The sequence below is a fragment of the Drosophila erecta genome, unplaced genomic scaffold (assembly GCF_003286155.1).
Source record: "Drosophila erecta strain 14021-0224.00,06,07 unplaced genomic scaffold, DereRS2 tig00000055-arrow-pilon, whole genome shotgun sequence".
In the NCBI taxonomy this organism is placed as follows: Eukaryota; Metazoa; Arthropoda; class Insecta; order Diptera; family Drosophilidae; genus Drosophila; species Drosophila erecta.
Window position 1 is genome coordinate 18833052 of NW_020825200.1, and position 22599 is coordinate 18855650.

General features: G+C 48.9%; 2 protein-coding genes across 2 annotated transcripts; one reads left to right on the forward strand and one right to left on the reverse strand.

Annotated features, from left to right (window-relative positions):
* Positions 1 to 20624, reverse strand: LOC6540892 (low-density lipoprotein receptor-related protein 1). Its single transcript, XM_026979553.1, has 21 exons — positions 20488 to 20624; positions 17596 to 17721; positions 17401 to 17523; positions 16832 to 17083; positions 16449 to 16769; positions 15820 to 16196; positions 14842 to 15587; positions 13713 to 14780; positions 11866 to 13624; positions 11512 to 11807; positions 11089 to 11444; positions 10764 to 11032; positions 8594 to 10708; positions 7217 to 7886; positions 5033 to 7070; positions 4377 to 4763; positions 3505 to 4318; positions 2865 to 3429; positions 1476 to 2808; positions 1293 to 1419; positions 1 to 1162 (listed from the first exon to the last, which is right to left on the reverse strand). Exons 1-21 carry the CDS (start codon positions 20549 to 20551, stop codon positions 1010 to 1012), a joined length of 13959 nt encoding a protein of 4652 aa, XP_026835354.1. The 5' UTR covers positions 20552 to 20624; the 3' UTR covers positions 1 to 1009.
* An 845-nt stretch (positions 20625 to 21469) lies between these two features.
* On the forward strand, positions 21470 to 22310 carry LOC6541958 (zinc finger Ran-binding domain-containing protein 2). The gene has a single exon (XM_001970460.2). It carries the CDS (start codon positions 21529 to 21531, stop codon positions 22231 to 22233), a length of 705 nt encoding a protein of 234 aa, XP_001970496.1. The 5' UTR covers positions 21470 to 21528; the 3' UTR covers positions 22234 to 22310.
* Positions 22311 to 22599: the final 289 nt, after the last annotated feature.

Consider the following 22599-nt stretch of genomic DNA (forward strand, 5'->3'; position numbering starts at 1 on the left):
ATTGTTTGAATTTTTTTATTTTAGTTTTTCTTACTTCGCCTAAAAGAAACACTCCTTAGCTCTATTTATTGCGAGTTAATGCATATTTATTATATTTTTACAGTGTTTTCTTGCGTGCGTTTTATGTTGCGCGTGAGTTAATGGATTCGCGCTTCGCTTAGCTAATTACATACATCATTATCTGTATCAATATAATTTTTACATTGTAAAATTGTTAAAATTTGGCTTTAGTCTGAGCATTATTTTTACAGAATATCTCTTTCGGTTTAGGTCGATTGATTTAAAAATCGTGCAAACTAAATAATGCTACAAGTATGTAGTCATAAGTATTCTAGATGTGTGAAGTATTCGGTGATGAATTATTCCTAAGAAATTTGTTCGTTAATTGATATATTCTGGATGTGCTGACGTTGTTTGTTCGTCCTGGCTTTGTGTATACTTAATTAATTTAAATGCATATTTGGTCAATCTCAAAAGACGATTTCGATTTCGCCCGCATTCACTAATTGGCAAATTGTTAGTGACTGCTCGAATGATTCCTCCGTTTAAATGTTAACTAGGCTGCTTGTGGGCAATAAATGTATAAACTATGTACAACTTTCTCTTCAGCTCGCGAGCTACAACTAAATCTACCAACTACAAAATTTACAGATCCACAAAACGTTCCGGATATACACAGATTCAAGTATATTAAAAATTCATTTATCAAAAGGCGCTTGTAAAACGTGTAAGCAAATAAAAAATATAAGGACATCGTTAGGACATAACAATGGGAGCAAGGCTGCCCGAGTTATAGCTCTTTGGACGAGAGCTGAGGACAGCCCAAAATTAAAATAATATCAAAAACAATAGAAGGAAACAAAATATACACAAACGTTTACAAAAGTTCGTTATATGGCTAAACTATCAGTCCATTGTTGTTCGAGTTCAAAACATTATTGAGTTGGGATGTGGATGTCTCCATGTACGACTGCGCCTAGCTCAGCTCTCGGTTGCAGTGGGTCAATCATCAGAGGATGTCCGGCGTGTGATTTTCGTCGTGCGTGTGCTGCAGCAGCCCCTTTCGCTCGTCCGGAGCCGTGCTGTGTGTTATTTCCGTGCTCACTGGCTCCGGAATGGCATCCGCGTACATGGATTCGTACACCGGATTCGCAAAGTTACCCTGCGAAATAAACTAGAGTTAGTTGTGGTAAATAGCATATGTACGCTGTGGACAATTAAGTCTTTGAATTATAAACATAATAAATGGTTAGAGCTAAAATTTTGCATAAATGGTGAAAATATCTACTCACCTTGTCGTCTTCACTGGCGAATGTTGGCGCCTCATCTGCATCCCCGCGATACATGGCATTGGTTAGCATAATCTCCACGTTGTCCGTCAGTCGAGCGTGGGAGAATGGCTGGGCTATGCGATGTTTCCTGTGTAAAAAGCGTGGATTAGATAAGCCAAATAAATCGTATTAAATATCACCCACTTGAGGAAGTAAACTGCACCAGCGAACAAGGCAAGTACGAGAAGAATCACCGCCAGGACCACGACCAGCACAGAAAACACTCCGCCCGATTCCGTGGACTCCTGCTCACCCTTTAGGGCATCGGCACTGTCCGACAGACAGGGCACCACCCTGTTGATCTCACACAAACACTCGTTAATAGAGCTTCCTTGACGACAGACGTTGCACTCGCCTCCGACGCAGTGAGGCGGCATCTCACAGGCATTGCCCTGCCACTCTCCAATGCAACTGCAATGTGGCAATCTATACTCGTCCAGATGACAGACGCCGCCATTTGCACAGTACCGGGCGCAGGGATTGTCATCCGCGACGGGTATGGTGCATAAGTCTCCATTCCACTGGTCTGTGCAATTGCAAAGTGCCACGCCCTTGATTATATGACAGGTTCCCGCATTCTGGCATATCATTAGCGTGCAGGGATCCCTAGTAGGCACCTTGGTGTTGTCACAAAAGTGCGGTGGACTGGAGGTTTTGCAAAGATCCGATTCACAGCTTTCGCCGATGTAACGCGGCGGACAAGTACAACTTAATCGACCATCTCTCTCAGAGCAAGTTCCTCCGTTGCGGCAGAAGTCATGGCATGAATTGGACTCACAATGCTCGCCGAAGAAACCACTGGGGCACTTGCACTGCCGTTGACCCTTTGTGCTGATTACACAGGATCCGCCATTCTTGCAAAAATCGGCGCACTCGTTGATCTCGCATCTCTTGCCGGTAAAGCCATCCGGACACTCGCATTGTGGGGTACCCGTTAGCGTTTCCCTGCAGATACCGCCATTTTCGCAGGTTAGACTCTGACAGTGCTCGCATTGCTCGCCAGTGAACATTTTGGGACAGCTGCACTTCATGCCTTCCGTTTCGGAGATCAGGCACGATCCTCCATTGTGGCAGCGGCTCTGGCAAGCAGGCATGGAGGTCTCGCATCGTGCCCCCGACCATCCTGCTGTACAGGTGCATTTTAGGGGCGGCGGTTCTTGGGATCCCGGCAACGCTGGCGCAACAGAACACACCCCGTAGTTCTGGCAGTAGCCGGAGCACCGATAGTGCTCGCAAAGCTCGCCCTCGAACTGCGGCTGGCAGATGCACTTGGGCACGTGATCCACGATCTTACAAGTACCCAGGTTACACTGCAGAGGACAATAGTCGGGTATATCCGAGTGCGCCTTGCAAACGCCATCGTCGGTCATCACATAGCCTTCAGCGCACTTGCAACTGTACCCAACGGACGACTCCGAGGAGGGAATGCAAAGAGCGCGATACGACTTGCAGGGATCCTTTGCGCAGGGATTGCTTACTAGAAGTAATAATATTTAAGTACTGTAGGAAAGGAACATGAAAGAGCCAACTTACTATTCCTATTCTGCTTCATTGGATGCAGGATGCCAATGTCAGATGAGCGATAGCCCTTCAGCAAGTAGGTGCCGTTGTCGTTGCCAAACTTGTTCATCTTAATGATACTCTGATCGTAGAGTTTGATATACAGATAGTCCTCGAAGACGTCGATCTTCTGGGGTTTCTCTCGATTTCCGAAACGCCTCACCACGTTGCGATCCTTGCCATTGAGACGGCACGTTTCGATGGTTCCCTTCCGATAATCAGCCCAGTACAAGCGGCCTGTTGGGTAGTCCATTGACAAACTAATTGGCCAGCCCACGTCGCGCTCCACCAAACTCTTTTTGTTGCTGCCATCCAGGGAGGCCACCAATATGCCGTTCTCCAGGGTGGACCAGATCATAATGCGCGATTCGGGTTCCAGCACAATATCCGTAGGATTCATACCAGTCGACACGAGAGAAATGTACTTTTTACCCTCAATATCGGTGGCCAGAATTTGATTATGCCTCGAGTCAATTATGTACACACGCTGAGATATCCAGTCCACGGCCAACGATTTGGGATCGTCCAACTCGGGAATCTAACAGGTAGCAATCAAAGACCGTAACGGTTGTAAAAACGGTAAGTAAAAAAGTAGTAAGTAGTAAATACTCACATTAAATGCAGTAAGCTCCTTGAGATCACGGCGTACCCTCACTCCAGTACCCTCCACATGCGGTGTAGCTATCTTCATAGTGTGAACCTTGCCGTGGTGCGAATCAATCCAGAAGAGCAGCGTATCCTTGGGCCTAATCAGTATGTCGAAAACGTCTATTTTGAGGCTGTCCGTCTGGAAGAAGCCTACTACGGTGGTGCCCTCCTGCTTGGCAGGGAGAATAAAGCGGAACTCCTGCTCCGAGGCCAGCAAGAGGATCTGATCCGGTCCGGATGCCAGGCAGGTGGCATTCTTCTCCGGCCCCTTGTGATAGCCATCCGCGCACTTACAATTGTAATGGCCCGCTTTCTTCTCAATGCAAATTTGGGAACAACTTCCGAAGCCGCAAACAGGCGGCTGGCAGTTCATCTCATCGGATCCATCAACGCAGTTGTACTGTCCATCGCATCGAAACGCTTTCGAGATACAGTCATCGTTTTCGCATTGGAATTGATCGTGTCGGCACTTGGGCAGCGCAGCACACACAGCATCAGACTCATCCTCGTTCTCTCCACAATCATTGACGCCGTCGCAGAGCGCCGAGTTGCGGATGCACAGCTGGTTGCGGCACTTGAAGGCGTTTGCATGGCAGTGAATTTTGGCACAGGTCTCCAAGCTCTCGTCACTGCCGTCCAAACAGTCATCCCAGCCATCGCACTTCCAGCGGGACATGATGCACTTGCCGTTTCCGCAGGTAAAGTGATCCGAATGGCAAGTGCAGTTCACCTCGTCAGACCCATCCGGACAGTCATCATCGCCATCGCATTTGTATTGCCTGAATAGGAATTCCAAATAAGTACATATATTTCAAGAGTCATGTCCTGATCACTCACTTGTTGATGCACGTGTTGAAGGCGGCGCACTTGAACTGATTCTCCTTGCAAGTGATGTTGCAGTTGATCTCGTCGCTGTTGTCGTCGCAGTGGATCTCTCCATCGCAGCGATAGTTGTGCTTGATGCACTTGCCCGTTCCGCAGCGGAACTCGCTTTCCGAGCAGTTGCGCATCTGGCAGTTCAGCTCATCGCTTCCATCCCCGCAGTCGTTTTCGTAGTCGCAGCGCCAACGTCCGGGAATGCACTTGGAATTGTTGCACTTAAAGTAGGTTGGATCACAGGTGGCCTTAGAGCTAAAGCAGCTTTTTGGTTCGTCCTCGCCATTGGGGCAATCGTGCTCATCGTCACAGCGCCACGCCAGTGGAATACATCGACCCGAATCGCATCTAAAAACAAAATGCACTCGTTACCTGAAGAAATTTCTCTTCACATATGTATATCTTAGTTCTACCAAGTCGACTGTTAGATAGCCCTCATCTAGCTACAGTGTGTTGTGATTGGATATGCAAGCAATAAGTATATAAATTGGATTTTCTCTCAGTACTTTTACCTGTTACATACTTTTCATAGAGTTCGGTTAGAGGTAGCAAGCGGCATGGAAACCTAGCGACTTGGGTACAACCAAGAGTAAAATGACATTAAAAATCATACTCACTGGAAATCATTAGGCCCGCAGGAGACATTATCACAGTTGGCCTCGTCGGACTTGTCCGGGCAATCGATGTCCCCATCGCACACCCACACGAAGGGCATGCAACGGTTGTTGCCGCACTGGAACTGATCCTTCTTGCAGACAAGCGGCGTGCACTCGGACTCATCTTCCCCGCCCGGACAGTCCCTAACACCATCGCATCGCTTTACATTGTCCACGCAGAACGCACTGGAATTAGCCGTCGCACCACACTTCATATGGTTGTCGAAGCAGGTGAACTTGTCGCAATTAAGTTCATCAGAACCATCTCCACACTGGTTGATGCCGTCACAAAGGTTCGATGGATGGGTGCACTTCTTGTTGGCGCACTGGTATTGTCCTGGCTCACAGTGGAAGGGGGGACAGGACTCCGGCTCATCGCTGCCATCGCCACAATCGTCCTGTGTGTCACAGCGCCAGTAAAAGGGAATGCACTTGTAGGTATTAACGCACTCGAAATGCGCTGCCGTGCAATTAGCCCGACAAGTCCGTCCATCGTCCGCCAACATAAAGTTTGTGGGACACATACACTTGTAGTACGGTTCCTCCGGCGACAGAACGCACAGTGTGGAGCAGTTGGCAGCCAGGCAAGGATTCCCGCTCATGGGCTGCTGCTGTCTGTAGGGATGAAAGACGCGTAGGTCCATTGGTCGATGGATTGTGGTAATCAAAGTGTTGCAGTTTTGTCCATTGAATATACTGCAGTACTCAATAGACTTGGTCTCCCAATCCGACCAGTAGATGCGACCCTCCCACACGGCAATGGCAAAGATGTGGTGCAGATTCAGCAGGGGATTAATGATCCTAGCCAGTAGCAATCGCGTATGATTTCCATCCAAATCACTCACCGAGATCGTATCTTCCCTGGCATCGCCCCAAAACAACTGCTGTGTCTCAAAGCTAATGGTTAAGGCGTTTGGCCAACCCAAGCCGTCGCGAATTATCATCTTTGGATTGGAGCCATCCATGCCAGCCTTGCCAATGTGCGGACTGTCCCCCCAATCCGACCAGAAGATGTGCCGCTGATATGGATGCAGGGCAATGCCACGCGGTTCCCGTAAATACTCGTTGATCAGGACCTTCCGGTACTTTCCATCCAGCTGGGACACCTCTATTGTATCCAATCCCTTATCGCACCAGTACAAATTTTTGGCCACCCAGTCCACGGCTAAGCCATCCGGGTTCTTAAGCATAGCTTGATGCAATGTCTGCGTTTTGTTTTCCTTGGGACAGTGGCGTTTGATGGTGCCCACGGTGCTGGTGACATCAGACCAGTACAGGCACTGGCTATCCCAGTCGTAGTCCAGGGCCACTGCATTGGAAAGCTCGTTGATCAGTATGCTGCCATTGCCCGTCATGTCAACCTGACGGATATAGTAACGGTTCGAAAAGATCAGCTCCATGGACACGTTGCTGGTGGCCTTGCAGGTATGCTGGTCAACCAAGGCGTAACCCTTCGCGCACAAGCACTTGTATGACCCGTAAGTGTTTACACAAGTCTGGGAGCACGGCTGCTGCTCATCGCACTCGTCGATGTCCGTGCAGAGATGCGGACTCCTGGCAAGAACCTTGTAGCCCGGTCGGCAGTGACATTGGTAACCAATCACCTTGTCCTCGCACTCGTGCTCGCAGATATCTGGAATCAGACACTCATTCACATTGCACAGCTCTTCGTCCGAGAAGTCGGCGCAGTCGTTCCTTCGATCGCACAACAAATCAGCATGGATGCAGGCTCCATTCTTGCAGCGGAAATCATCAGTCCCATTACATCCGCGGGTGTGGGCACACAGACTGCTTGCCTCATCGGATCCATCGGCGCAATCTGGTTTGCCGTCACACGTCTGATTCTTGAATATACAGACGCCATCCTGACACTGGTGCATCAACGCCCCACCTGGACAGGAGTGCGGCTGAAAGGCGGGCACACAGCCTTCGTACTCGTCGTCGCCTCCGGGGCAGTCCTCATCGCCATCGCACACGTAATGAGAGTCGATGCAGAGGCCTGCCGATTAAAAGTTTATGCAAATTTTAATTAATTATGTAATACTAGAAGTGCAACGTTTTTTATAGTTCTTTTATACTCGTACATGCTTGGTTCAGTATTGTAGATCAGATTTCAGCTGCTAATACCATTACGAAATAACTTACCACTGGTGCAGAGGTGGGCAGGTGGCGGACAGTCCGGAATGTGAGCGACACCCCCGCATTGGGGTCCTTCGTCCTCGCTGCCCTCGTCCCCAAGGCCACTGGGGCAGTCCTTTTCACCGTCGCACACCCACTTCTGGGGAATGCAGCGACCGGAGCTCTTGCACTGGAACAAGTGCGGTCTGCAAGCCTGACTGGGGCACTGTGGCCCCTCATCCGAGCCATCTTCGCAGTCACTCTTCCCGTCACATTGCCAGCTGGCTGGAATGCACGTCTTGTCGCAGGCGAACTGATTGTGCCCGCACTCGAAGCGGCAGTTAAGCTCATCACTTCCGTCTGCACAGTCTTTTTCACCATCGCAGTGCCAGGAGCCGGCAATGCAGTTCCCGCGAGCACAGCGGAACTGGCCGGGATCGCAGCTTACACCGGTGTGGTTGGCGCAGTCCAACTCATCCGTGCCATCTGGACAGTCCGGGTCGCCGTCGCAGCGCCATCTGGGCATAATGCACATAGTGCTGTTCGCGCAGTGCACAAACGTCATGTCGCTCACCTCGCAGGGAATGGGGGCACACATCTTTTCGTCGCTGAAGTCGCGACAGTCCTTTAGGCTGTCGCAGAGGAACTTGCGGGGAATGCACTCTCCACTTCCGCAGCGGAACATATCCGGCATTTCCTGAAAAAAGGAATTTCGGAATATTTTCATTTCGAATTCATACAGGAACATAGGTACTAGTAATATATTATTTAACCAAGATAGAATGCTATAGTCCAGTTGGCGTTAGAGTGGGCGTGGCAACATCATTTAACAAACTTTCGCTGCATCTATGTCCCTGGAATCTGCTTGCCTACTCTCAACTTTCTGGCTTTGATAGTTCCTGAGATCTCGACGTTCATACGGACGGACAGACGGACATGGCCAGATCGTCTCGGCTATTGATCCTGATCAAGAATATGTATACTTTATATGGTCGGAAACGCTTCCTTCTGCTTGTTACATACTTTTCAGCGAGTCTAGAATACCCTTTTATTCTACGAGTACGGGGTATAAAAACCTCAGCACCCTATTCAACAAGCAAATAATAACTTATATATTAGTGAACCTATATTTTCCGGTGGAATCGTGATAATACGAAAATCCAAAGGGGCATCATAGCAATCACCCAATTATCATAAATCAATCAATTAATATTCTCAGTGTTATCCGTCCACACTGGATCCGAGCACGTGCACGAGTGATATAGTTTGACATTCCGGAATCTTACGAAGATCCAGACGAACGAAACTCTCCTTTTCAGTTCCACATTACATTGCAAATAACTATTGCATGGAACTACCGAATACAAGTTACAAGTTAATATTCCATTTTATCCATCTACTCACCCTGGTGTGGTTATTTGAGGGATGCATATCTATCTCTTCTGACTGGCATTTGCAGAGCAAGGGGGTCTCATCACTGCCATCGCCGCACTGCTGCACTCCGTCGCACTTGTGCTCCTTGGGAATGCATCGATGGTTTTGGCACATAAAGTGCGTCTCAGGACATTGGCGGAAGATGCAGTACCTGCGGAACTCGTCCGATCCATCAGCGCAATGGGTCACATTATCGCAGGTAAGCTCCAAAGGAATGCATTCGCCGGAATGGCAATTATACTGCGATAAGCCACAGCTTGTGTTCACGGGAGCGATGCAACGACGACCATCGGGAGCCAATACTCCCTGTGTGCAATGGCAGGTGGCTTGACCGCTCTTGTTCAGGATGCACACGTCCTCGCACTGACCATTGAGGATCTTGCACTGATTCGCATCGCAGTTGATGCTGCTGTTCTGCACTGCCACAATTCCCATTGGTCGAGTCACGTGCTCTCGCAGGAAGAGCACATCCGTGCCGCTGTACTTGTTTGCCCGCACCACGGCATGCAGTACCCAGTCCGTCCAGAAGAGAAGATCCCCATACACGGCCATTGCAAAGGCGTGCTTGGGCGTGGAGTGGGCCAACACCACGCGATTGCTGCCATCATAGTTCGTCCGCTCAATTTTGTCCAACCGGGCGTCCGCCCAGTATAGCTTTTGCTGCTCCAGGTCCAAAGTCAGCGCATTTGGCATTTTGATATCGGTCTTTATGATCACCTCCGTCCCGTATCCCGTAAGGTATGATCGCTGAATGCAGGGCGACCCCTCGTTCCAGTTGGTCCAGTATATCATGCCTAGACAGGGCTCCACGGCAATGCCACGCGGCTTGTCATTCTCCCGCAGACTAAGCACTTTCTTGACGTGAACTTGATTCTGATCAGCATGCTCAGAGAGATGCCGCAGCTCAACGCTTCGGATGGTCGCATTATTATTCGAGGTCCAGAAGAGCTGCTCGTTGACAATGTCGTAGGCCAAGCCTTCCACTCGCTGTTGTTGCTCCAACAGGACGCGCTGGCCGGTGCCATTAAAGTGCACCTGGTTGATGGTGCTGAGCTGGACATCCGAATAGTACACCAACTGCTCCTCGTAGTTATAGGTGATGGCAATTACGTTTCTCATTAAGCTGCTATTGGAAATCATTTGAACAGGCCAGTTTTTATCAGCATGGTCGGTCATGTGGATACTCTCGATGTTGCTTCGATAGCTAAACAGCAGGAAGTTCTCGTACGGCTCACAGCTGGTGCCATCTGAAGCCAGACGACTATGGGCACATGCGCAGACGGCACTGGTTCCGTTAAACAGGCAGAGCTGATCGCAGCCTCCGTTACTGTGGGCACAGGGATTGCTTCCACGCTGAAGGTGCTTGGAGTATATCTTTAGATCCCTAATGGCATCCTGCTCCGTCTGTAGGACTACCTTTGACTGGCTCAGATTTGCTAGAGGAGCCACGCGGATAATTCCCTCGTTGTACTTGTTTTCTGCCCAATATAGATAGTCACCCATCTTGGCCAGAGCCACGGGATTGTTCAGGCTTTCATTCAACAGCTGCTCCCGAAGGTTTCCATCGTAGTCCACCTTCATTATGGCATCTGGATATCGCTCACACCAATACACCTTGGTGGCTTCTATGTCAAGGACCAGACTCCCAACCGCCCAATTGGCTCGGGTTTGATTAACTAAAACAAAGGGCTGACTTCCATCCAATCCGACACGCCCTATGTGTTGTTGGGTAACATAGAAAAGCAGACCTTGAAGTGGATCCACTGCCAGAACAGTAGGTTTCTCCAAATTGGAGACCACAACATATCGATGACTGCCATCCAAACGAGCGACCTCGATGATATTTCGCTTTGTGTCGCTCCAGTAGATGTTTTCAGCCACCCAATCGATGGCAATGCCACCCAGCCAATCCTGCTGCTTGTATCCCACCAGGTTGAGGGCCTCTAAAATAGTTTCCCTGTGGGTTCCGTCGCGTTTCACGCGGGAGATACTACCCAGTTCGTTGTCGCCCCAGTATAATGTATCTCTTTGCGCCAGGTAATCGATGAAGCTCGCCGAGCTTACGCGGGAAATGGGTACCAAAGCCTGAAAGATCGATTTTGTCAAATTGTACTTCCTAAAGATCCAACGATTATATTACCGGAGAAGGCGTGTCGAACTGCTCCGTTGGGTCGATCATTTCCACGCCCTGCAATACATCGATGGAGTAGAAAATAAATTCCGCCCGCGGCACGCAACCGGTTGGGTTGTTTGGCTCAACATCGTAACCGAGCGCACAGCGGCAGACGTGGTCCGTGGATGAAGTGGACAAGCAAAGCTGCTGGCAGCCACCACGATAGGCCCACTTGTCACAGGTGTTGGAGCCGGTCTGGGCATCCGCATAAAACATCTTCATGCTTTGAATGCTCTCTGTAAAGGAGTAAATATGATTATGGATCAATATATCAGTTTTCGGATTCGCTTACTTGTATTGACTCTGAGATAGGACATGTTGGAGCAGGCTTCCTTCTCGCATTGCATGATTACACTCTGAATATTCTCCGGAAAATACAGCGTTCCATTGTAGACAGTCAGGGAACTGATCGATGTTATAGGACTGGCAACCAGCACCTTACGCGTCTCGTTTCTTGGAATATCGTAATAGGCGATACCCGAATTGTCGTATGCATAGTACAGCCGCTGTGAGTCGAAATCCATTGTCAAACTTTGAAGATTGTTCTCGTGCTGATAGATCAACAAGCGACTTGATCCGTCAAGATTAGACTGCTCCAACTGGGACATACTGCCATCGGAGGCAGAGTGTATCCAATACATTTTACCACTGCAGAAATAAATGCATAGTGTCAGGATCAGTGCAATGCTTGTAAATTAAAGCGCAGATCACTTACTTCGCGGGATCCAGGACAATGCTATCCACCATATTAAGATCCTCGTGAATAATAGTCACAAATTCACCGTTGAGGTTACTAGCCAGAATATTGCACTTGATCTGGCCAGAGGAGAAGTACATGTTCCGGGCAATCCAGTCCACTGCAAAGCCATAGGGTTTCTCAATGTTGGTGTTGATTATGGGCTCTATAAGGCCGTTTGAGATGCCAGCGCTTGAAATCTCATTCTGCTGGATATCCGACCAGAAAATGCGGCTTTCTTCCACAAGGAAATCAATGCGCTGTGGAGCGACCAACTATAAATATAGAAAATTAATACATATTCTCAAGTGCACAGTTAAATGCTATATTTACCCTCGGAGACTGCCGAATAGTTGGAATGGTGTGGTGATTAGGCTGATGCAAATCAATACCCCGAATCTCGTCAACCATGACAAACAGGAGAACCTGTTCATTGGGAACACAGTTACGTTCATTGGCTGGATCTAGGCGCATGACATGGGGACACTCGCACTTGAAGGTGCCCCTCCCACTCAAGAGGCAAAGATGTGAGCATCCTCCGTTGTTCTCGCCACAGGGATTCCGATCCCAGGGCTGTCGACTAGAGTGCAATACCTGAATGCCAAAGGGCTGGGAATGGGTACGCTGCAACACCTGTACATCGCTTCCATTCCACTTGTTGGCACGTATAACCGATGTCGCTCTCCAATCCGTCCAGTACACGTAGTTTTCGAACACAGAAATGGCGAATGGATGGGAGAGTATTTCCTTGTTGCGCAGTACAACGTGATGCTCGGACCCGTCATACATGGTACTACTAATCGAGTCCGACTTGGCATCCACCCAATACACTCTTTTCTGGGTGTAATCCAGAGTTAAGCCATTGGGCCATCCTGCACTTAACTGCCAGCTGGTGGAGATCAGGCGTCTTCCATCGCCAGACATGCTGGCCCGCTCAATTCTTGGGGAGTTATCATCCCAATCCGTCCAAAAGAGAAGACCCTCCCTTGGATCCAGGGCTATGGCTCGTGGGCTCTCCATGTTTCCAGCGATCAGGGTTCGCCGGAAGCTTCCATTCAGTTTTGCCACCTCGATTTGGTCCAGATTTGAATCGATCCAGTATAGGTTTTTCCCCACCCAATCAACGGCCAATCCCTCGGTAGTGGAAAGTCCAGAGTGAATAACGGCTTCTACATTTCGCAAACTCTCGCCCACTAATTGACCCCTATAAATCTTGTCGTCTATCACATCCGTCCAGTAAATCTCCACGTTGGATTCGTTATTGTACAAAAAGTCGAGAGCGATAATGTTCCGCAGGGAACTGTAAAAGCTGCCTGCGTTTAAAGTCTTTAGGTTGATGCCTTTGATGTCCTGCCTGTTGGTAAAGATAACGTAGGGCTCATCCGGAGCAGTGCTTTTGCATGTGAACCGATCGAAGCCCAAGTCGAATCCATCCAAGCAACGACAATCATAACCCTTACCGCTACTTTCACACACCTGTGAACAAGTATCCCAGTGATCGCATGCGTGCTGCATGCTGCAGCGCTTGCCATTTGGCTGCAAGTACAGGTGGTCTGGACAGGAGCAGATATATCCCTCCGGAGTGTTGTGGCAACGATGGGAGCACTCATGCCCGCGATCACACAGCTTATCCGCGCATAGAAAGCCCTCGTCCGTGGTATCCTCGCAATCGTTCTTGCCATCACAGAGCTGATCCACTGTTACACACTGCTTGGAAAAGCCACACAGACGATCTGGGTGCTCGCAAATCACCGTCTCGTTCATATCAAATCGACTGGCATTGATATGCGTGCAGTTCAACTCATCCGTCTTGTCGAAACAGTGCGGGATGCCGTCGCAGCGCAGGAAGTCCGGAATGCACTCGAACGGATCCATGCAAGCGAACTCGAGGGGAGCACACTCGCTCAGTTCCTTCCACCCAGTACTTGGATGGTTATCGCTCTTCGTCTGATTGCAGTTAGCCTCATCGCTGAAGTCCACGCAGTCGTGGATCCCATCGCACATGTGCATCTCACCATAGCATCCAATGGGCCGGCAATACTTCTCGCCGTGCTCGCACTCCTGCTCACATTCCATTTCATCGGCATTGTTTCTAGGGAAAGGAAGCAAAGTATTTATTTATTTTATATACTCTCATTGACCCTGCCCACTGTCCAAAGACCAGGCCAGTAAGAACGTACCCACAGTTATCAATGCCGTCGCAGACATCGGCAAACTGGCGACACCGCCCGTTATTACAGTCAAATTCCGGGCATTTGCTGGCCAAGATGGTTTCCGACGTCTCATCGGAATCATCATCTGGGCCACAATCGACCACTCCGTCATTTACCCAAGTTAGTTGAATGCAGCGCCCACTCTTGTGGCAAGTGAACTCGTTGCTGTTGCAGGTGTTCTGGTGGCAGTTGGCCTGATCCGTGCCGTCCGAGCAGTAGAGAATGGTGCTACACAGCAGCGATCGCTGATAGCAGCGACCATTGCAAACAAAGTTGTGCGTTTTATCACAGGTGTTGACATTGCAAGGTCCCTTCGGATCAGAGCTCTCGTCAATGCCATCTTCGCAGTCCTCGAAGCCGTCGCACATGTCCTTGCTGTCGAGGCATTGACGCGTGCTGCGGCACATGTAACCGGATGTGCAGTTAGGACGAATGGGAGAGGGCGCCAGTTGGGGGATGCAGTGGCTTCCAGTGCCGTTGAGTGTGAACCCATCGGGACAACGGCATATAGCTCCTTTTGGGGTGTTCAAGCACATGCCCGGACACTTAGACTGCGCACAAGCACTCGGAGTTTGGGGGAGTGGTTGTGTAGCTATATCAAAGATCCGCAGATCTGCAGCTCTACCAGTTCTCTGCAAGTGCACCGTCGAGCTAAATGTGCTTGATAGATTGGCCTGATGCGCATGGAACCGCAAAATAGTGAAATTCTTGTTGTCTGCCCAATATATCAGTCCATTGCTCTGCACAATCGAGTACGGATGAAACTGGTCCGACTTGAATAGCACCTCCCTCCCGGTGCCATCCAGCTTCATGAGCTCAATGGTGCTCAGTCGGATATCGCACCAGTAAAGCTCCTTTGTGCGTCGGTCCACGTCCAGGCTGCGGGGCCATTGCATGGGCATCGTGCTAGTGTCCTTGGCCAGCAACTCCTTGTGCGTACCATCCATCCAGGCGCTGTAGATGCCGGCCTCGCAGGATTCCGACTCCCACTGCGTCCAGTAGAGCAGTCCGGTTGTGGGGTCAAGTTCCAGGGACCTTGAACATAAGAGTCGCATTAGATAGGAATGATTACTTTCGGTCTCACTCGGTCACTTACATGGCATCACAGTCAGTGTTGAATGTCAGCACTTTGCTCAAATTTCGCAGTGGAGCGACCTGCATTCTTTTGTGGTTGGACCAGTACAGGTGATCGTTGATCCAATCGAAGGCCATGGCATGCACCCTCTTAAGACCTTGGGTCAGCAGTCGAGAGACACTACCATTGAGTGACTGGCTCCGAATGCTGCACGAGGGTTCACCATTTCCGAAGGAACTCGCAACCGAGTCAGCGACCACATAGAAAACCGCCTTGCCTCGAACATTTACATCAATGGCCAGTGTTTTCGACACATTGTATACTGGCACCATCACGTCCGGCTGCTCGCCGATCTGCTCCAGCTGCTGCACTTGCTCGGTGTCGAGCGGTATGCCACTGATCCTAGCCAGATGCTTGTCGCTGTACACGAGGAACTTGTCAAGGGCGGAGAGAAGGCAGGTCGTTTGATTGTGCAATTTATAGCCGGCGGAGCACAGACATTTGGCGCTGGCGAATCCCTTCGTCCATTGAGGCACACAGATCTGGTTGCAACCGGCGTTGTTATCTCGGCACGGATGAGCCACCTCGGGCTGCTTTTGGCGGTGGAAAATTCTCAAATTGGCATCACGGCTCACATTCGAATGGAGGATGTGGGCTTTGAGCGTGAATTTATCCAGGGCAACGATAGCCGTGTCCATCCATGCTGCCAAATAAATCGAATTCTCAAAAACCTCCACGGCGTGAATGGTTTTCAACGGCACTGGGGACTGCAAAATCAGATACAGAAATAATCAGATAAACTCTCATCTCCAAAATGTATGCTAATCCAAAAGCAACTCTAGCGCTTTTAATGAGATTACCCAAATACATATTTAAGATATGCTTAAGGTCATTTATTTAATCATATTTGAAGTTATTAATTGTTCAAATAAAAGTTCCTTCAAGTACTTCGATTTGATTTAATCCTTTCTTTGCAAAAATTCGCATAATAATACTCACATCTAGTGGCCTTTTAAGGGTCCAACGGTTCCGACCCTCGTAGTCCACACGGTTCACCTCATCCTTGTAGATGTCAATCCAGTACACCAACTCGTTTGCCAAGTCCAATGTGACGCTGCTAGGGTGATAAACCTGGTCGGTGACCAAAACAGTTCGATTGGTGCCGTCGAGCAGCGAACGCGACAAACTGGGCTTCCAGTCCGTGTAAAACATAAAGCCTTTGGTGGGGTCCAGTGCCAGAGATGACAGCGGGTCCACCTGCTGCAGTATTACCCGGCAGTAAGTCATCGCATTGGTGCACAGATAGACCAGGCCGTCGTCCTCGCTAAACAAATACCAATTACCAGACAGCCAGTCCAGCCGCAGTTCACTGAAAACTGTAAGGGAAATTCTATTAATTAAAACTCAGGTAATTAGCTATTTAAAAGGATATAATTTAAGATTTAAAACGCGAAAATGATTTGATATTATTATAGAAACAATATATAACACGTAGTTTAGTAAGAAAACTATAGTTATTTACTCGAAGGATTCACGATAAACGAATGCAACTAGACAATGAATCCCGCTTTTGAACCGGAATACCCCAGCTAGGGCCCACATCGGGGTCAAGATAAATGGTTACTCACATTGCTGCGGCGAGACGAACGAGGAGAAGGGCAGTGTCCAGTTAACCCGGGCGTCATCGACGCGCTGGCATCGCATTTGCAGCTCGGGCCAGCTGAAGAACAGGGAGCAGAGGGTGCGATTCCGATGCCACACCTCAAAGGCGTGCACGAAGCGAAGGGGTTGCGAGAGGAGCACTTCCTCCGCACTTCCATCGCCTTCCTTGTCCGTGACTTTATCATTATCTTTGGCCCCCGGCGGACCGATGACTTCGCCATTCGTTCCAATGCGCTGCACGCCGTCCCGCGAAAGAAAAAACAGCGTGGCCGGCTCCGTTGGTGGCACTATAAATTGAGAGGGATTAGCCCGATGTGTATCTGCTCCGGCGTGCTTTTGTGGTCCTTACCATTGATGGCCCGGCAGCGACTTCCCTTGGTCTTCGCATAACCGGAGACGCAGGAGCACTCGTAGGAGCCCGGCGTATTGCGGCACACCTGGTCACAGGTGCCCGGCTCGGAGCACTCGTCGTAGTCCACGCAGCGGGTGGAGTTCGACGACTCTGGCACCTGATCCTTGGGGCAGTAGCAGCGTGCCCCCTGCGGGGTCAGTTTGCAGTTGAAGCTGCAGTTCAGTGCTGCACACGCAGCGTTCTGTTTATCTATGCAGAAGTGGGTATGGGATTATTTGAAAAGGTATTTATAAAGACGCAGCTTGGTGTGTACCGGATAAGAAAACAAAATCAAGAGATCAAAATAAACGAATAATGATTACTTTCTAAAAACTAAAAGTGGTTATGAATTTGTAATTTGATATTGATAAAGTAGACAACCACGCGGTAAAATTAAACATCTAACAAATTTGGTTGAACTAAAACACCATTTTCTAGTGAGGACTTAGGACTTTAGGAACAGGAATTTGTACTATGATGGTGTTGGCCTTGTCACCCTATTAGCCGAATCGATCGGCTGCACTTACCACATTGCAGCTCATCGTTATCACAGTCCCAGTGGCCGTCGCAGAAGCGGGACAACTCCAGGCAGTCGCCGTTGCGGCACTGGCCCTCGAAGGCGCGGCACTTGGGCGTAGCGCCATTCGGACCTGGTCGGGAGGCAAATGAGGCGGTGGTCAGTGGGTGGCTTGTTGGCGGGGCCAGGCCCGCGGCTTACTTACAGTTCAGTTCGTCGGATGTGTCTCCCTTGCCGCAGTCGAACTCCCCATCGCAGAGCCAATTGTTCGGGATGCAGTGGCGGCTCACCCCGCACCGAAACTGCCCCTCGTTGCACTTGGGCGCTTCGGCTGGAAAACGGATGAGAACCAAGCTGAGTACACTCCTCCCGTACAATAACAATAAGCGAAATGAAGATTTATGGCGGGGTTTGTTAGTGGTCTTGGGGCTGCTAGCTGCTAGCTGCTGGTGGGTCCGCATTTCGGCCAACAAAAAGTTGCTTCTGCTGTTGTTCGTACAAATCGCTGAATTATTTCGCGAGATATCGTAAATAACACGCAAACAAGGGCAGTCGTGGCCAACTTTTGCCAGATATAAAACTTTGTGCTCCCGCTTTAAGTGGAAAACCCTAGAAATAACAGCATAATCCTGGCACTTATAATTGGAAAGGGTTGGGCGAGCTAAGCGGAAAGTGTCGTCAATGTGGTTATCGGGTTTAAGGTGTAGGTGTATCCCGAGGAAATCGGGGAAGTACGCCGCACGCGACTGAAATCGTAAAACCGGAAATTGTCTCCAAGGAACCATAAGTCAACACACCTAGGTGTTTTCGATGGAAACACATACATATGTACACTTGTGAGGAACTATTATTAGTTTGGCGACCATCTGGTGGCTTTCTGAAATGGAAATTACCCCTAGTAGCGCCTTGCCCTCTGTCCCTTTCATGGTCATTACCCAATTAGCTCGGCCTTTATTAAACCCAGTGAGTTTTATCCTCATTTTAGGGGGTGACAATGGCCAACCCTCGAAAGACCTCGAAAAAATAACTGTGACAAATACGCTTCGCTAAATGGCACGTTAATTTTTCGAGTTGACTTCGCATCCAGTTAGTTGAACTCCCCGTGGCACTTGAAAATGTTTAACAATTGGCCGGCAACATAATTTTTGACCATTTTCGAGGTCCCGGCTTGATTAAATAAACGCCGGGCTCCAGTTTGCGCCACTCTCGCCCTGCAATTCTGCTGGCGGTCAGCGTCCCACGGCTGCGTCTCCACGACTCCCTTGACAAAATTTCTGGTCCTGGCTTCGTTTTCGCCCGCTTACTCCTTGCTCTCTGGGCTCGGGGAAAAATAAAAAATTTAAACTTTCCTCTGGACCCGGTGACTGCATACCCTTGGGCTTATTACGTATTATATCCGTGTTGCCTTCCGCCAGCGCCATGCAAATTGCCACGCGAGCACCCGAATATCCGAATACGGGAATACGGAAGCACGGCAGACGGAGACATGGACACGTCCAATGGCTGTCTCTGGAGTTTAACCTCTTGGCAAGCAAAATATTTTTGGCCGTTCCCATGTGTTGCCAATGTGGCTTTTATGGTTATAGTCGCGCATGTCGGTCGCCATCTCCCATCCTCCATCCTCCATCCACCGTCCACCATCCCCATCTCCAGGATCACCCATGCCACCCGTCCGCTGTCAAGGCATTGTCATGGCTGCCTTTGATTTGGACCACCATTGCGGAGAGAATACAACGCGTTATTTGAATTCTTCTTTGCACATTTCCCCCCTATTTGTGTCAAACAATTTGCATCTCTGAAATGCTCACAAGGAGCACAAATGTATGACTCTAGGAAAACAGGAAAATATTATAATATTGTTCGTAATGTCTGCTGTATGGGAACATTCCATTTGCAGTCAAATGGGGAAGGAGACCTCGTAAAAGCTGATACACTCGAAAATGGCAAATACATAAGTATGCGCAAAACACGAATGGACGGAAAAGTGAGAGATAGGTCAATAGGTTAAAATGGCAAGAAAGTTGTTAAACTCGATTACATTTAACCTCCTAATTCGAGCTTCAGTTACCAATTTAAAAACTATGTCCGATTCCGCAGAGTCCTCTAACTTCTGATTCCCTTATTGCAAAGTATCTGCTAAAATATTGCCAATGCTTAGATACTCACAGTTGTTCAATCCCCAGAGTCCATTTAAGTCAAGCCCCATTTAAAAGTTGCGTATAAATTTGAATGGAATTTATTTGGGCCGAGGATCTGAGGAAACTTTTTTGTCGCTAGTGTAACGAGGCCAGTTTAAATGCAATATATCAAGAGGCTTATATATATGACAACACTTTATAACTCGGCGTGTGTGTGTGTGTGCCTATATGTCTGCATTCAGTTCAGTTGTGTTTAATTGAAATTGCGCGAACGGCAAGAGGGGCAGTACAATACAGAAGGAGGCGGGGAAGCGGGGAGCTGGGAAGTTGGGCAAATGTAGATGACAACGATGTGCCGGGCACATTTATTATAATCTGTTGCATTAATATTTGCCGACAATTTGTCGTCTGAGTTGTCGTTCTCTGCCGGCTGCAGTGCCACAAAAATTAAATTAAAAATGCCAGAAGAACTCTGCGACCCAGCAGCAATTGTTGCAGTTCGCAGTCGCCATTGAGTTGAAAAAAGCGGAGATAAAAATGTCTACACATTAATTTTAGTCTTGTGGCTTTTCCACTTATCAGCCCTGGAGAAAATTAAGGACAAGCGCTTAAATTTCCGACTGACAGTCAACCAGAGTTGGCTTTTATGGACCATGACAACTGGGCTTTCAATTTACGGATTTCTCGGCCCAGAAATGGTCCGACAACTAATTGCATTTGCTGCGGACAGCAGGTGAATATTCCGGTGCTTTCGACCATGTATTTGCGGTGGATTTTTAGGCCCGCCCACCTGTCATTAGGACGGACACACGGAGTACGGCCCAAAAAGCGTTCCGACCAAACAGCCAAACCAATAATAAAGCAATCACCGCCTGCTAATGTCCCCAGCGGGAGTGGGCAGCCCATGTGGAGGATTCCAGCCTGGCGTACACTGATCGAGGGACATATTGAATACTCACCGCACTCGCTGCCCTCATCGGACATGTCCGGACAATCGGCCTTGGAGTCGCATTTCCATCGCATCGGTATGCAGAATCCATCGTTGCATGTGAAGTACGAGGCTGGACAAGGACCTGCAATGGGATAGATGACGGAATAATGGTCACTCAGGATGAAAAGGAAGAACGAGGAAGTGGAGGCAGCCATTCAATCATTTGAGTCTCTGCCACAGTTTGCATACTAATGAATGCAAGGAGGTGTGTGCGAACGAAACCATTATGCTAATCGCAAATAGTTCCATTGTTGTCGCTGAGCTATTCATCCCAACACTAGGGATTAGCTGGAGTGCCGGCAACCTGTTCTTAAATGATACCTTAAGTGCGAAATAAATATTCGGATGGATGGCCAGCCTAGCTAATTATATGAAAGATGACATATTTTCATTATTTGGAAAATGAATTCTATCCTTGCTTTTAGCGCATTACTCTAAACCAATTCAGCCAACAACGCACGCTCACATAAATTATTCCCGAATAATACTATCCTCCCTCACTTGGTCCACAGCTGCGACCAAAAGGTTGCCAAATTATTTTTCCATTTAATATGCAGAGTGGCGACGTGTTAACGCCACCTTGCCACCCACCGAAAAGCCCGATGCTGCTCCATTCTCTTAGCCGAAAACGCCAGATAATTTCAATGTTTATGCAGTTGTTGTAGGCCAGTACGTGCCTACAATTAAACATTAACAACGGAGCCACATTGCTGGAAGCCAAATGCCGAGGTACGTGACTCAGGAGCAGTGCATCATTAGGCTGGTCGAAGCTGTTTCTAGCATTCCGTAAACAATAAAAAAGTAATTTAAATTTGCTTAGCGCATAAATAAGTGGGTGTCGGAAGTGTCCCAGCTTCCTTGTGACAGCATTTTCGGATCTAGAAGACCCACTTTCCCAAGTCAAACAAAAAGCATTCGGCTCGTTTACTCAGCCGCCCAAAAGCTGAACTCTGGATCCCCATAAAAGCCATGTCCGGGACAGTGCAGCAACATAACGCATCCAACAGCCATGTCATTGAAGTGGCTCTTGCTCGTCGCCCTGGTGGCGCTGCTCAGCATTGGAACAGGTTCCCTGGCCCAGCCACGGAGGTCCAACGTCCGAGCCAGACCCGCTGTGGACCAGCAGGTTCGCCTCCAGCGCTTGAATGCCAAATACTATGCCATTCAGCAGGACGAAGAGGATGGCGACGACATCCTCGAGCACGAAGAGGACCTGGTCGACGATAGTGAGGACGCGGAGGGAGATGATATCAAGGATGGAGAGGACGGAGAGGAGGAGGACGAAAGCACCGAAGCTGAAAAGGAAAACCAAAAACTGGATACCAAAAAGGTGACCGCCAACTCCACACCCGCCAAGCCAAAGACCGAAGTCAAGCACCAGTTGGCGAGGAGGGAGGAGTCCATCGACGAACTGCAGAACCTTAAGGAGCCCGAGCTTGAGCAGGAAATCAAGCTCGCACGCGCTGAGCCTCGTAATCGCCGGCGCGGAGGCAGACGGAACAGCAACAGAGGACGCAGGGGGCGTGGCAGCAGCAAACGCAGGAGTGGAAACCGCAGGTGCGGCGGCAGGAGAAAGCGCGGCCAGCGGAAACGCTCTCCTTCAAAGCGCAGCGGCAACAAACGACGAACGGGCTCCAAAACCAAGGGACAGGGTCAGAAAAACAAAACAGTCGCCAAAAAGGAAGCTGTTGCTCCATCAAACAAGGTGGCCTAAAGCGGTAAATACTCCCACCAACGAATGCAGCTTTTAAACTCATTTGAAAAGCAGCGAAAATCCTAATAAATAAACCACAATCAAATGTATCGCGTATTATTTTCTTGCACCGAAAAAAAATAAACGAGGGGCTATCAAACTTTATTGCGGTTGAACATACTTGAACCGATTTTCGCGGTGTTGCATTGAAAAACATGGTTTTTTATGGTAATATTATTTTATTGTAACATTAGTATTTTATTATTAGTTTGTGGTCATCTGCACTTCATCGCCCTTGTAATGCGTTCCATGTAACATAGTAACAAAATAATGCAATATACACAGGCAATCCGATTTACTCCGAAAGGGAGTAAAAGTATTTGTCTT

Coding starts and splice junctions, on each gene's coding strand:
- LOC6540892 (XM_026979553.1), bottom strand. CDS start 20,551: ATGCGATGGAAATGCGACTCCAAGGCCGATTGTCCGGACATGTCCGAT. Junction 17,524..17,595: donor CACATCCGACGAACTGAACT/GTAAGTAAGCCG, acceptor CCTCCCGACCAG/GTCCGAATGGCGCTACGCCC. Junction 13,625..13,712: donor GACGGCATTGATAACTGTGG/GTACGTTCTTAC, acceptor TCCTTTCCCTAG/AAACAATGCCGATGAAATGG.
- LOC6541958 (XM_001970460.2), top strand. CDS start 21,529: ATGTCATTGAAGTGGCTCTTGCTCGTCGCCCTGGTGGCGCTGCTCAGC.